Source organism: Plasmodium berghei, assembly GCF_900002375.2.
Source record: "Plasmodium berghei ANKA genome assembly, chromosome: 3".
Classification (NCBI taxonomy): Eukaryota; Apicomplexa; class Aconoidasida; order Haemosporida; family Plasmodiidae; genus Plasmodium; species Plasmodium berghei.
In genome coordinates this window covers 583,358-597,548 of record NC_036161.2, presented here as the reverse complement: position 1 = coordinate 597,548, position 14,191 = coordinate 583,358, and the positions used below count along the sequence as shown (strand labels likewise).

Genomic DNA, 14,191 nt, shown 5'->3' with positions numbered 1-14,191 from the left:
GAACTACTTCTCGAAATTAAACATACAGAATGAAATATATATTAAATTAGTGTTCAAATTATAAAAAAATAAATAAATATATAATACTTATCCCTAACCCGAATATGAGTCCCACAACGTAAAAATTATATAAAAATTATGCAAAAATTACTTATTTCCAAATAGACAGTTTCTTAAATATATAAATCATTATTACTGTTCCTGAAATAGTCACTTTCTTCGAATCTTATATTAACAACTCATTTTCTTCTTTATATTTCTTATTTTTTCTCTTAAATATTGTTTTTGAGCTCGTTTCCGAAATCCAAATAATGAATACTAATATAAAATGTTAAGAAGCGTATGATATTTTTGTTAATGCTTGCATATATATAATGAAAACCATTTTTTAATTCCTTATTATTTACCTTATATGAGATTCCTAAAAAAAATGCTATTGCACCAAATATCGATAAAACTGTAAATAATTTGTTTCCTATCGACGAACTTGATGTAACTTCATATGTTTTTGCAGAAAATTGCCGAGAACTTTGTCCAGAACTTTGTTCAGAGTTATTTTTAGAACTTAACACATGATTCTGTGTTGTTTTTATCGCTGGAAGGGATGAACAATCTTTACATTTAGTTTTTAAATTATTATAATCAGTTGATAAAGCAGACAATATTTGACTATATGCGGTACCTTTAGCATTATAATTATTGTTAAGCTCTGTATATGTGTTAACAAAACTAGTAGCAGTATTTGACAGGGTGGCGTCATTTATATTCATTGCAGCATTACCATACATACTACATAATAGTTTAAATGGATCATAAAATTTAGACAGATCTTTAATATTAATATTCAAAAAATCACTTTTTTTATTTAAGTCTTCATCAAGATTTGTAAATTTACTGGAATCATCTCTAAATTTTTTATATTTATCATTATTTTTTATTTTTTTATTATAAAAATCGTTTATTGTGGTGGAATTGTGCCCTGTGATTTTATTTAATTGGTAACTAAACCATGAAATCATATATAGAAAAAATGGATTAGTATTATTTTCATTATAACTTCTATTTTGGGATATAGAATAATATTTTCCAAGTAACCATAAAAATCCAACCGTAATTTTTTCGAGATCAGTATTGCAGTTATCATTATGGCAATAATTTTGGAAATCAATAATATTTTTTAGTTCACGTTTTGCAGTTCCGCCTAATTTAGCGGGTAAATGCATCCTCAAAATATCAAAGTTTGAACACTAAGAAACCATTTAAAAAAAATGATAAAAATATGTATTAAGAAAATGTCTTTAAAATAAAACTTAAAGAAGTTTATAGGAAATATAATATAAAAAATGTACATACTAGAGTATCATCCATTATGATGAATATAATTTATAGTTCTAGGTTAAGGGGGTATCATATTATATATATATATATACTAAAATAGGTAATACAATTATTTAACCCTATATACAGCAATTATCTGTAGATAAAAATATTTTTATTATTATTAATTTCAATTTAAAATTAATATGTAATAATAATATAATATTATTACTAAAAGAATATTATATTTTTGTTATTATAGTTAGATAAATTATATTGTTTTGGGGGTGTTTAATAAATGTTTTATCATGTATATATATAAAACAATTTTGCATAAGTTGTTATCCTTAATAACACTCATATGAGCATTATTATAAAAATTAATATACTTTTATAATGAATTTAAAATATATTTTCTTATGCATATGCTTTAATATAGAACATAAACAATGCCCTGAAACTTAAATACTGCACAAATATAAAAAATTAAAAAAGTTATTATTACTATATCCTTAAAAATATATAAATAGTAATTTTTTAAAATATATTAAATATTTATATAGTTGTCTCTAATACTATATACCAATACTTTATTAAAATTATAATATTTGCAAATTAAGTTGAATGTTCCATTTTCTATGCAAATTGCATAATTATAATATTATTTTTATTTAATGTAGATAAATTAATAATTCATTTTAATGAGTCTTATAACATTATTTGTATTCCTATATATTTTAATTTAAAAATATACCTTATTGAGTGATTTTATAATATAGTTTGCACATCTTTTCCACGGTTTAAAACGAGAATTAGCACTGAAACTGTATTTATAACCTTAAATAAGTCTTTTAATGTATATTGTTTTTAAAATAATACTTAGTAAATATTAAATATATAACACATAAATAAGTATTGATGCAAATTTTAAAGTATAATAAAAAACTATGCGTAATTAAATTGTTATATTTACATTTTAGATAGGAGAGATAAGGGAAGTATTATTTTTTAAGACAAATATGTACCCATATAAAATCTACTTATTCTACATAGTTTAATTATATTTTATATTTTCTACCATTAAAACTTTCAATTAATGTATACATTAAAAATAACTTATAATTATTACTTTTATAAATATATAGTTTGCTTTTTATTTTATAGTAAACTATATTTAGTTTTATGATGAAAAACAATATTTTTAAAAAGACTATAGAATTATTAATATTATTTTTCTTGGTAGTTTTAACTCTAATATTATCCCATTAAAGCTTGCTTAAATATATATTATAATATTTCATTTTATCTTGCATGTATACAATTTTAGTCTTATTATAAGTTTAATAATACATATAATGAATTTATACCCATATAGTGTATCAAATGAACACAATATATTAATATAATATTACTATTATTGCTACTGCTATATCACTGTATAGTACGATATAATAATTAGTGAGCTTAATAAAAATACTTTAAATCAATGGAGAATATTTCATTGTTTCATAGTTTTTAAATTAAGTATTTTAGAACATATATTATTTCGCAATAACAATATATTTGTGAATGTGTATGTATATAATAACCTAATAAAAATATTATTAGTTCAAAGAAAAATTATTATATGTACCTTTTCGATAAAATTAATATATAATTGTATGTTTCCCAAATTTAACATATTTCAATATTAGTTATTGATACAATATTACATATATTAGTACAATACCGTTAATTTTATATACCAGGTTGTTTATAAGTATTATAACAAACTATAACATTAAATTTTATTAATATATTTATATTTTTTCTTTTAACTATTTTAAAAAATAATTTATTTGTACCTCAAAACTATAAAGTTTAAAAATTAATAGTGATTAATCTAATATTATGCCTTTATAGTAAATAAATTAATGTATATAGAACTATCTCTATTATTTGAATTTAAAACTTTAGCATAAAATGAAATTATATATAGTCGAAAAATAAAAGGATAGTATACATATATCTATAGTTTAATTTCCTATTAATGTACATATTTTTATTGTATTATTAAAAATGTTAGATACATAAAACATCTTTTATAAATATCGCTGCATTGTCGATTTTAGATCGATATGCCATGCATCTATATTTTATGATTACCTATTATATATTGGCAATATGCTTAATTAACAATAAAAATATTTCCATTAGCTTGAAGGTATATTATAATGTAGATGAATATTCAAAATGAATCGAATTATAATTTTACCCTGATATATAAGATTACTATATAGTTTGGTTGGAAGTATAATTAAATCAAAATAATGGTGACAAAAATAATAAGTTTTACTAAATAAAATGTTTCACCAAATAAAGAAATATATTATGATATGTATAATTCAATATAACTCTGAGTTAACAAGTCTTATATAATAAATAATTATGATATATCACAATATGAATTAATATATACAATATAGACATTTTTTTTAATCATATTAAATCGATATGAACACTCAATTATATATATTATAATTATGAAAAAATGTTATGTGACCCTTTTCATATTAATGACAGTATCCCTTTTTTGGTTGAATATTTAGACATTATTTCGAGATTAAATATACGGGATGATACATATATTTAATTAGTGTTCAAATTATAAAAAATTAATGCAATATAATACTTAACCCTAACCCAAATATGAGTACCACAAGCATAACCCTGACCCACAACATAAAAACTATATAAAAATTATGCAAAAATTACTTACTTCCAAATGTACAGTTTCTTAACATATATCAATCATTATTACTATTCCTGGAATAACCCATACTCTTCGAATCATATATAATGATTCATTTTATTCTGTATTTTTTTAGTTTTTCTCTTAAATATCGTCTTTGAACTCGTTTATCAAATCTAAATAATATATGGTCTCCATAGATAGATATGTAATCACTTTGTTTATATAATATATCTATGAATATGTAACATCAAATATTAAATATATTATTTTTATTCATTTAAAAAAGTATAACAAATCATAATAATAAAATGCCTACCTTGATTTTTTTTTTTTTTTGGGCATTTTACGTACTTTAAAAGATAATTTAACGTATTGATAACTTCTAATAATTGTTTCAATTGAAAGCGCTGCATTCATAATAATAAATACAGATGAAATCCATCCGGGTATCAATAACGCAAAAATAAACCCCACCAACAACACCGACCTCACCATTAATCCTTTGATCCTTTTTTTTAACTTTCGTTTATTTTTTAATTCTTCGATACTTGAATCGGTCTCATAATGCTCATTCGCTACGATATTTCTTTCATTTTCCAATTGTTTAAAGTCTTCATGTTCTGATACAGAACTATTTTCATCTTTTTTTATTATTATTTTATCATCTATCGGCTGTATTGCTAATTCACCATTCATTTTATCAGTAATATGTTTTTTTAATTCTTCTAATTCTTTTCGAAACTCATTAATTAATTGTTTTGTCTTACTATCTACATTTTTTAAATCAATTGATGTGTTACTTTCTTCATGCTTCTTTATATGTGAATCTATAATATTTCGAAGGTGTGCTATTTCTTCGTTATCTTCAATGCAATCACCAAGTTGAGTTGCAAGACTCAAAGTTGATTGACAAAATTCATTTAAATCAAATTCTTTATCTACATCTGCTAATATCCTATTATTTCTAAAGTTTATTACATTCCCTTCAAGGTATATCCCTTTATCGTTTACAAAGTATAATTCCTACAAAGAAATGAAATATTTATTAACATATATGTAATTAATTTTAATTGCTTCTTTAACTTAAGTACCTTGTCAATACATGAGACAATAATATAAGGTTAATGTAAAGCGATAAATACAAAAACTATAATGAAATATTATTAATAATAAAAGAAAATAAAGTTTAACTTACATTTTTGGCATATTCAAAAGAACAAATAACAATTGAAAAAAGAACATATTTTAAAACACTGACTCTCATTTTTACCTTTATTAAATAAAAGAACTAATATATGAAGTTTGAGGTAATGTCGGTAACTTAATATTTATTCACAAAATAGTAATATTTACTAGTTTTTTGTTCTAAAATTTATGAATAAATGAATATATATATAAAAAAAACGAATTTATTTCATTTATTAATTTTTTCCACTCTATAAAATTAATTAATGTAATTGTAATAATTTCCGTTATATTCATCAAAATTATTTATGGATATAAATATTTTTTTTTTTCAAATAATATTAATTTTTCTCTAAATAATAATTTTTTTTAATATTTTAATTATAAAAATTGTATATTATCTAAAAAAATACGAAAAATCGAAAGAACAACAAACTATTGTTTTTATGTAATTAATAAATAATGTATATTTCTATAGCCATCATTTATTCATTAGCATACAATATGCATATATAATTATATTCAAATCATATATTATCAAATGTTATATAAAATAACATATTGTGTGAGTTATATTCAAATAAAGTAATATCAAAATACGCTAAAACCTATAGGTATTTTTTAATATTAATTTAAACTTTTATATGATCGACACATTGTGGTATAAATAATATAGGTAAAGCATATAGATTTATTCTACACTCGCATAAATTTAATATATATATCCTATATTTATCGATATATTTTATTGGTTTTAGTTTTAATTTAATGAATTATAAAAATTAAAAATCGTAAACTCATAACATGTCATATTAAAAATGTTATATATATAATATAATTAAAAATATTTATCTTTATTTATTATAATATTAAGGATATAGAAAACCATAATATTTTTGAGTGTTATTATTTATGAAAGTTTTTGTTATTTGTTTGTTTTATAATTAGATCAATTAAATGGAAAATCGATATATTTTATAAGTATGATAAAACCATATGCATTATATAATTATATATATTTTTTGTTTAAATATTTGCCTTAATTTATTTTAAATAAATATAGTTTTTTATAATTTTGTTGGATAGTATTTTATTTCAATTTTAATTATACTTTTGTAACTTTTCGAGTTTTTAAATTTTAAAAATACAATATATTTATAATATTATATTTATCAAAAATAAATAAAGGATACATTAAAACAGTGTTTGCTCTTTTATGCTTGCTTGTATATGCGAGCAATAGAGCCCTTGTAAGTGAGTCAATTCCAGATATGGATGATTTAAATACTGTTTCTACGCAAAATATATAAAATAAATATACATTACATTCGGCATTATGAAAATATTATATACATATTACACAAATATATAATATATAACACTTGAAAAGGATATATACCGTCTTATAAATAAATTTATGTTTTTTTTACAAATTATAAATAATTCCACTTTGATCAATAGTGGTTCGAATGAAAATCGTGAAAAATGAAACTTACTAGCGTGTATTGATCCTGAAGAAACCAAAAAAGCAACAGAAATTATGGGCAAAGCTATATATCGCTTAAAACACCACAATTATCTTAATAATTGTTACAACAATTATTTTTTAAGGGGAATAAAAGGATCTATGTGTTTACAAAATATGGAGATAATGACGTTGCAAGATTTCATCTTATAATCCGCAATCCAAATAATTTATAAATAACAAACATAATTTTTTGTGTTGTGAAATTCAGTTTGAATAAAAAATATAATTATTATTATATGAATGCATTTTTTTTTGTCATTAGTATAATAAAATAGTAAAAATGTTATATGAAGCCAAGGATTTATATAGTTTCGGTTCCAGCGATAGTAAAGGTATATAAAATATAGTTAATTAAACAATTTAATATATGGTTATCGCTTTTTATGTTATATTTCTTGTGTATTTTTTCAATGCGTTATGCTACTATTTTTTTGTTTTGTTAAACCATAATATTTTAGTTTACATTTATATAAAATTATAATTTGATTTTTAGGAAAAGTTATCCGTGAATACTATCAAAATTTAATAATGTTACAAAGATCTAATCAAAACCGAAACACAACACCCAATAAATATAATTTTAGCTTATCTGCAATAGTTGAAGTAAGGAGACTTTTTTCCTTCGTCTCGATATATATCGTGTTTTTCATATTATTCATACAATTTATTAAAATATATATTTATTCATTTTGTAGAAATCAGAAGATATAACAATAATTGTAAATACATCGATAAATGTAAATGACGACGTCAGTGTCAATAAAAAAACAAAAGACTACCGTAGAAAGTGCAGAATTGTCCAAAGATCATATTGATTTGGATAATGTTGCTAAACAGATAGTATTAAAAAAATGGTTACTGAATTGTTCGGATTTATTATTAAAAGAGAAAGCGATAATGTTAGTATTACCTATATTGAATATGTAAGCAATATAAAATTTTTAATATTATAATAATTATATTTCATCATTCATCAAAAATATATAATTTCTGTATAAATATACATATGCATAATATATTGTATTTGTCCTCGTCAAATTGAAATATTTCTTCTACGTATTTATCCATTTTTAATATTTTTCATAGAATGTTTGTTATAAACCCTGTCAAAAAGATTTGGGTATAAGAGAATGTAAAAGATGTAAAGGAAAAAGTATATTAATTATAATGAAAAAAATTCTAAACAACTTTAATGGTTAAACACATAAGTCACACAATAGATTTTAACAGTTTAATATTGGAATATATATTAATAAAATATGTTTAAATTTGTGTATAATATATAGTTTAAATTATCATAATGAAGAATCACTTTTTCATAATAAGAAAGCTTATTTTGTATATAATTTGTTCACACCATTTAATATAATAATACACTTATGAATATTCCATTTCGTGAACACTACAAATGTAACTATTATATTTTATTATGATTATTCTTTCATACTGATATTTATATTTTTTTAGTCTATAAGTTTATAGTTTCCATTTAGATTTTAACTGATATATATATTAAAACACATTTTATAATGGTCAGCACCTTTTGCATGCCTGCTATTATCTATGTACAAATAAATTTTAGTAAATAATATTATACTAAATATTTTATAATAAACTATATTTATTTATATAATGGAAAACTATATTTTTAACGAACATTCTGGAATTGTTATTATTTTGCTTGGTAGCGTTAATTATATTATTAGCACATTAAAAACATACTAAACCAAACTTGTAATATGCCATTTGATGTTTTGTGTGTACAATTTTAGTCTTATTACAAGTTTAATAATATATATAACTACTTTATATCCATGTAATATAATTAAATAAACACCATATATTAATCTAATATTATTATTGTTGTTACTATTATGATGCTGTTGGTATACCAATGTATAGTACAACGGAATAATTAATGCGGTTAATAAAAATACTTTAAACCAATTAGTAATTTCTCTTGTTTCATTGTTTTAAAGTATAACATTTTAGAACATATATATTATTTCGTAATAACAATATATTTAAATTATATGTTTGTGAATGTGTATGCATATAATAGCCTAATAAAAATATTATTAGTTCAAAGAAAATTTATTATATGTACCTTTTCGATAAAATTAATATATAATTGTATGTTTCCCAAATTTAACATATTTCAATATTAGTTATTGATACAATATTACATATATTAGTACAATACCGTTAATTTTATATACCAGGTTGTTTATAAGTATTATAACAAACTATAACATTAAATTTTATTAATATATTTATATTTTTTCTTTTAACTATTTTAAAAAATAATTTATTTGTACCTCAAAACTATAAAGTTTAAAAATTAATAGTGATTAATCTAATATTATGCCTTTATAGTAAATAAATTAATGTATATAGAACTATCTCTATTATTTGAATTTAAAACTTTAGCATAAAATGAAATTATATATAGTCGAAAAATAAAAGGATAGTATACATATATCTATAGTTTAATTTCCTATTAATGTACATATTTTTATTGTATTATTAAAAATGTTAGATACATAAAACATCTTTTATAAATATCGTTGTATTGTCGATTTTAGATCAATATGCCATGCATCTATATTTTATAATTATCTATTATATATTGGTAATATGTTTAATTAATCTTAAAAACATACATATTAATATGAATATTCAAAATGAATTTTATTATAATGTATACCCTCATATATAATAATATTATACAGTTCGATTACCAAAATAAAATTTAAAGTAATTGTGACACAAATTATAAGTTTTTCTATATAAATTTTCATCAAATAAAGAAATATAATTTATATTTTGATATCCATAATTCAATATAGTCCCTGATTAACAATTTTTATATAATAGACAATTATGATATAACATAATATGAATTCATATATAGCCAATATCTATATTAATATATGCAATATAGACATTTTATTTTAATAATTTTTAATCGATATGAACACTCAATTGTATATATTATAACTTATGAAAAAATGCTATGCGACATTTTTCATACTAATGGCAGCACCCCTTTTTTGGTTGCATATTTGGACTTTAGCTCGAGATTAAACATAAAAAAATGTAAATATATCTTATCAACATTTACAGACCAATAATTATTATCAAATTATACAAAATTAAATCCACATCGTAACTGAACCACTGTTTCTTCGTAGACACCTATATATTGCATGCTATTAATCAATGTATTTATTGTTGCTTGTGCTTTTTATTACAATGAAATATAAAACTATAATTGGCGACTACATTATATTTTTGCACAACACAATAATTTATAAAACAACAAAAACGAATCAAGGACAATTTATAAACATATGTAATATATTCGTATAATACAATAATTTATAAAATATTAAAAATAAATCAAATAAAATTAATGTATATATATATATCTTTTGAAAAAATATTTATATGACATTAATTCCATTTAAAACTTTATCATTTGTGTTTATTACTATAATTTTCTTTCTGTTTTAATTTTTATTTTGAGCATTAACAACATATCAATTTCATTATTTATAATTTATATAATATTTATAGAATTATTTTTATTAACTTTTGGCTAGATATAGTCTTCCTATAATTTTGAGCTTATATTATTCTCATTTTCATTCCCTTCAATATTTTTATTTTTCATCATTTTGCAGTTTTATAGTCTATATTTTAAAAACATTACCCTTTTAATTAGTTCTCAACACCCTTCTCATTAGCATAAGTTTTTAATTGCTCTTAATCTAAATATGTATATAGTTTTTGATACAGATTGCGTTGGTATTTACGTTTTTATGGATAAACTTTATCTTTCAAATAATCTTCTAAGCCTGGATCATCTGAATCAACGTTATCAATTACATATATAAAGTTATCCCACTCGATCATATCATCTTCAATTTCTTTACTGTTTGGATACATGTCACATGAATTATCCACCGGTTGAGATGGTTTTTTTAATTTAAGTTTTGGGATTACTGAGGTTTTGTAGGTCACCTTTACTGGTGGTGGAGGAGGAGTAGGTGATCTAAATGGCATTTCTATAATTTGTATGTGCTCTGGTGGTATCCCTGTTCTTATATTTGGTTTTGGAGTGGTGTTTATTTTTGTTTTTGCAAAAGGTGGGTCTTTTGGGACATAAATTTTCATTACTGGTTCATTATTTGGTTGATCTTCATTATTTGTTTGATCATCATTATTTGTTTGATCTTCAAAAATTGGTTGATCTTCATTATTTGTTTGATCTTCAAAAATTGGTTGATCTTCATTATTTGTTTGATCTTCAAAAATTAGTTGATCTTCATTATTTGTTTGATCTTCATTATTTGTTTGATCTTCAAAAATTGGTTGATCTTCATTATTTGTTTGATCTTCAAAAATTGGTTGATCTTCATTATTTGTTTGATCTTCAAAAATTGGTTGATCTTCAAAAATTGGTTGATCTTCATTATTTGTTTGATCTTCATTATTTGTTTGATCATCATTATTTGTTTGATCTTCAAAAATTGGTTGATCTTCAAAAATTGGTTGATCTTCAAAAATTGGTTGATCTTCAAAAATTGGTTGATCTTCAAAAATTGGTTGATCTTCAAAAATTGGTTGATCTTCATTATTTGTTTGATCTTCAAAAATTGGTTGATCTTCATTATTTGTTTGATCTTCAAAAATTGGTTGATCTTCATTATTTGTTTGATCTTCAAAAATTGGTTGATCTTCATTATTTGTTTGATCTTCAAAAATTGATTCTTGGTCGCCGCTTATAGGCTCTTTGTCATCATATAGTGATACATTTTCTTCATATAATCCTTCTCCCATTTCATTGTTTTCTGGCTCAGATAACAATCGATTTGATTTGGTAAATATAGTCCCATTATTATTATTTTTCTAAAAATACATAAATTTTGAATATATGTAGAATTAAATTTTATTTTATAATGTAAAATATTATCATATTATAGATTCTAGCACAATAAATAAATATTTATAAATTTAATATATAGAATTTTACCTCGTTACTGTATGCTTCACATAAGCACATTAAAAGAAGAGACGAAGTAATTTGTATTAATTTGTAATTCATTTTTACAGTGTATATTATATTTTTTTTAATAATATAAGAAATTCAAAGAAAAAAAAATATTGAGATGTTTTATATATAAAATAATATACTAGTTTTATTGTATATTATATAGTTTTATTAATTATGAAGATTCATATATTATAATAGCATTAGTTATTTTATATTAATTTGTTGTAAATATGTGAAAATCCCATAAAAATATTGTTAAATATTTAATAACACAATTTAATTATAAGTTTTTTAATTAGTATTTAAAAAAAAAAATATATTATATATCCAAAAAGATATATTTTCCCGATCCAACAAGGCACGTTTATTTTTAATCACAATATATAATTAGATTAACATATAGATAATAAACATGTAATATACTTAATTATTTTGGGAACTCTTTAAACTCCAATAGTCAAAAATAATACTAAATTGAAATAATTTAATTTAACTATATATTTTTTTTCTTAGCACAATTTTATAGTTTTTTATATTATTATACTTTCATATTATAACTTGTAGAATTATTTCCTTTTTTCCTAATTGGAGTTTACCATATGTGTTTATATAATTGGACTTTCATTATTTATAAGTATTTTAATAATATTTTCAAATTATCATTTTTTATTTTACACTATTTTCCAATTGAAAAAATTTATATAATAATATATATGCCATGTTTTTGGTATAATGATAGAAACTAATTAACTTGTAGAAGCACGTCATTTATATTTTTTAATTAGTATTGTATATTTATTGTTTATAACGTGTGAATAAATTATATATTTATATAACTAAATATCTCTGTTCTTTAATAACATAAACTATAAATTAAAATAAAATTTACAATAATTAATATAATTTCCTTATTTTTCTTTTATGTATAAGTTTTTTAATTTTTCAATAAAACAGTATACTAAATTTATATAATAATATTTAAAAATAACATAAACCAATAAATGTTATAAAATATGAGAAATTAATTCAAATAAAACCCGTAAAACAGTATCCTATAACTCCTAGGTCATAATATATGAATGTATTTATTTTTATAATTATTGACAAAATTATTATTAAATATTACATTTTGTAAAATTTAATAATTAAAAAGTAATAATAATGAACATAGGGTTATGCTAATTCATTTGCCATTCTTATGCCTATTTTCATAAGTTGTAAAGCTGTTAAAAATTGTAAACTCAAACTAATTCTAATTAAAATCCTAAATGGTATTCCAACACCACATGTGCACACCCTTCCAAAATAAATATTATGTTAAATATTTTCCTTTTAAATATGATTTTTAGCGTCTTTTTAAGAAATATATCGTATTTTAATTCCTTATAATTATCTCTTCAAAAAATTTCATTATATTCGTTTTCAAAATTGTCATAATCGATATTTAAAGTACCCGTGGAATTTGTCGATTGTTTAAGTTGCCTATATTTTCATGCAGAAAAAGGCATATAATTTTTTTTAGTGTTTTATATTGTATTTGTTCCACTGATAGACCTCCATTAACTTTATTATTATTTTTCTTGGAATTTCTGATGATTTCTTCACAACCTTATGAATTAAAATGTTCATTCCCATAGTTATACCTTTTAATTTGAATAACACATTAGTGCTTTTACACTTCTTTACATCCTTATCTATAACATTTTGAATATATTTTATTCCTTCGTCATTATAAGCACCTACAAGACTCAAAATTTATTCATTAAAAACTATGGAATCAAACATATTTTTGGGATTTATTAATAATTCATTATTTCTAAAGTATATTGAGTTTTCTCAAGGATGCACACTTTCATCTCTCCATGCATCGCATAAAACCTAGAAAAAATAAGGCATGATTGACCTGTATTTGCATAACATTTATTTTAACTGTTTCTTAAACTTACATAAATATCTTATTCAATCCATGCAATAATAGTATAATGGTCATGGGAAATAACAAAAATATGCTAATCGAACTATGCATATTCTCAATAACCAAATGTGATTAATAACTTACATTTGGGGTATATTCCAAAAAATATGTAACAATATAAAAAAAACACATGTTTCTTTAAAATTATGAGCACACATCATTTTTAAATTGATTATGTATTAATAAATGGGTTTAAATTAAGTTTATTTAAAATAATTATAAATATTAGCTAAAAATGGGTAAATTCAAAATCCATTAATATATAATATATATGCACAGAAATATGGATAAATGAGTTTTTGACAAGTACAAAATAAAGATAAATTAATTATATAGCATGATTATATATTAAATTAAAAAAATATATAATAATAAAACAAGCAATTAAATCAT

General features: G+C 21.0%; 3 protein-coding genes and 1 pseudogene across 3 annotated transcripts, besides 1 other annotated feature; 1 reads left to right on the top strand and 3 right to left on the bottom strand.

Moving 5' to 3' along the window:
* Positions 1–231: 231 nt before the first annotated feature.
* On the bottom strand, positions 232–1,368 carry PBANKA_0316861 (BIR protein; the record flags this gene model as incomplete). Its single annotated transcript, XM_034567641.1, has 3 exons — positions 232–318; positions 408–1,247; positions 1,354–1,368. The coding sequence occupies 3 exons, from the start codon at positions 1,366–1,368 to the stop codon at positions 232–234; spliced, it is 942 nt and encodes a 313-aa protein (XP_034420050.1).
* Positions 1,369–4,363: 2,995 nt separating this feature from the next.
* Positions 4,364–5,315, bottom strand: PBANKA_0316841 (fam-b protein; the record flags this gene model as incomplete). Its single annotated transcript, XM_034567630.1, has 2 exons — positions 4,364–5,074; positions 5,247–5,315. 2 exons carry the CDS (start codon positions 5,313–5,315, stop codon positions 4,364–4,366), a joined length of 780 nt encoding a protein of 259 aa, XP_034420049.1.
* Positions 5,316–7,044: 1,729 nt separating this feature from the next.
* On the top strand, positions 7,045–7,964 carry PBANKA_0316821 (annotated as a pseudogene).
* Positions 7,045–7,964: a sequence feature (fam-a protein, pseudogene).
* A 2,622-nt stretch (positions 7,965–10,586) lies between these two features.
* On the bottom strand, positions 10,587–11,874 carry PBANKA_0316800 (erythrocyte membrane associated protein 2; the record flags this gene model as incomplete). Its single annotated transcript, XM_034567619.1, has 2 exons — positions 10,587–11,678; positions 11,803–11,874. 2 exons carry the CDS (start codon positions 11,872–11,874, stop codon positions 10,587–10,589), a joined length of 1,164 nt encoding a protein of 387 aa, XP_034420048.1.
* Between the last annotated feature and the right edge of the window lie 2,317 nt (positions 11,875–14,191).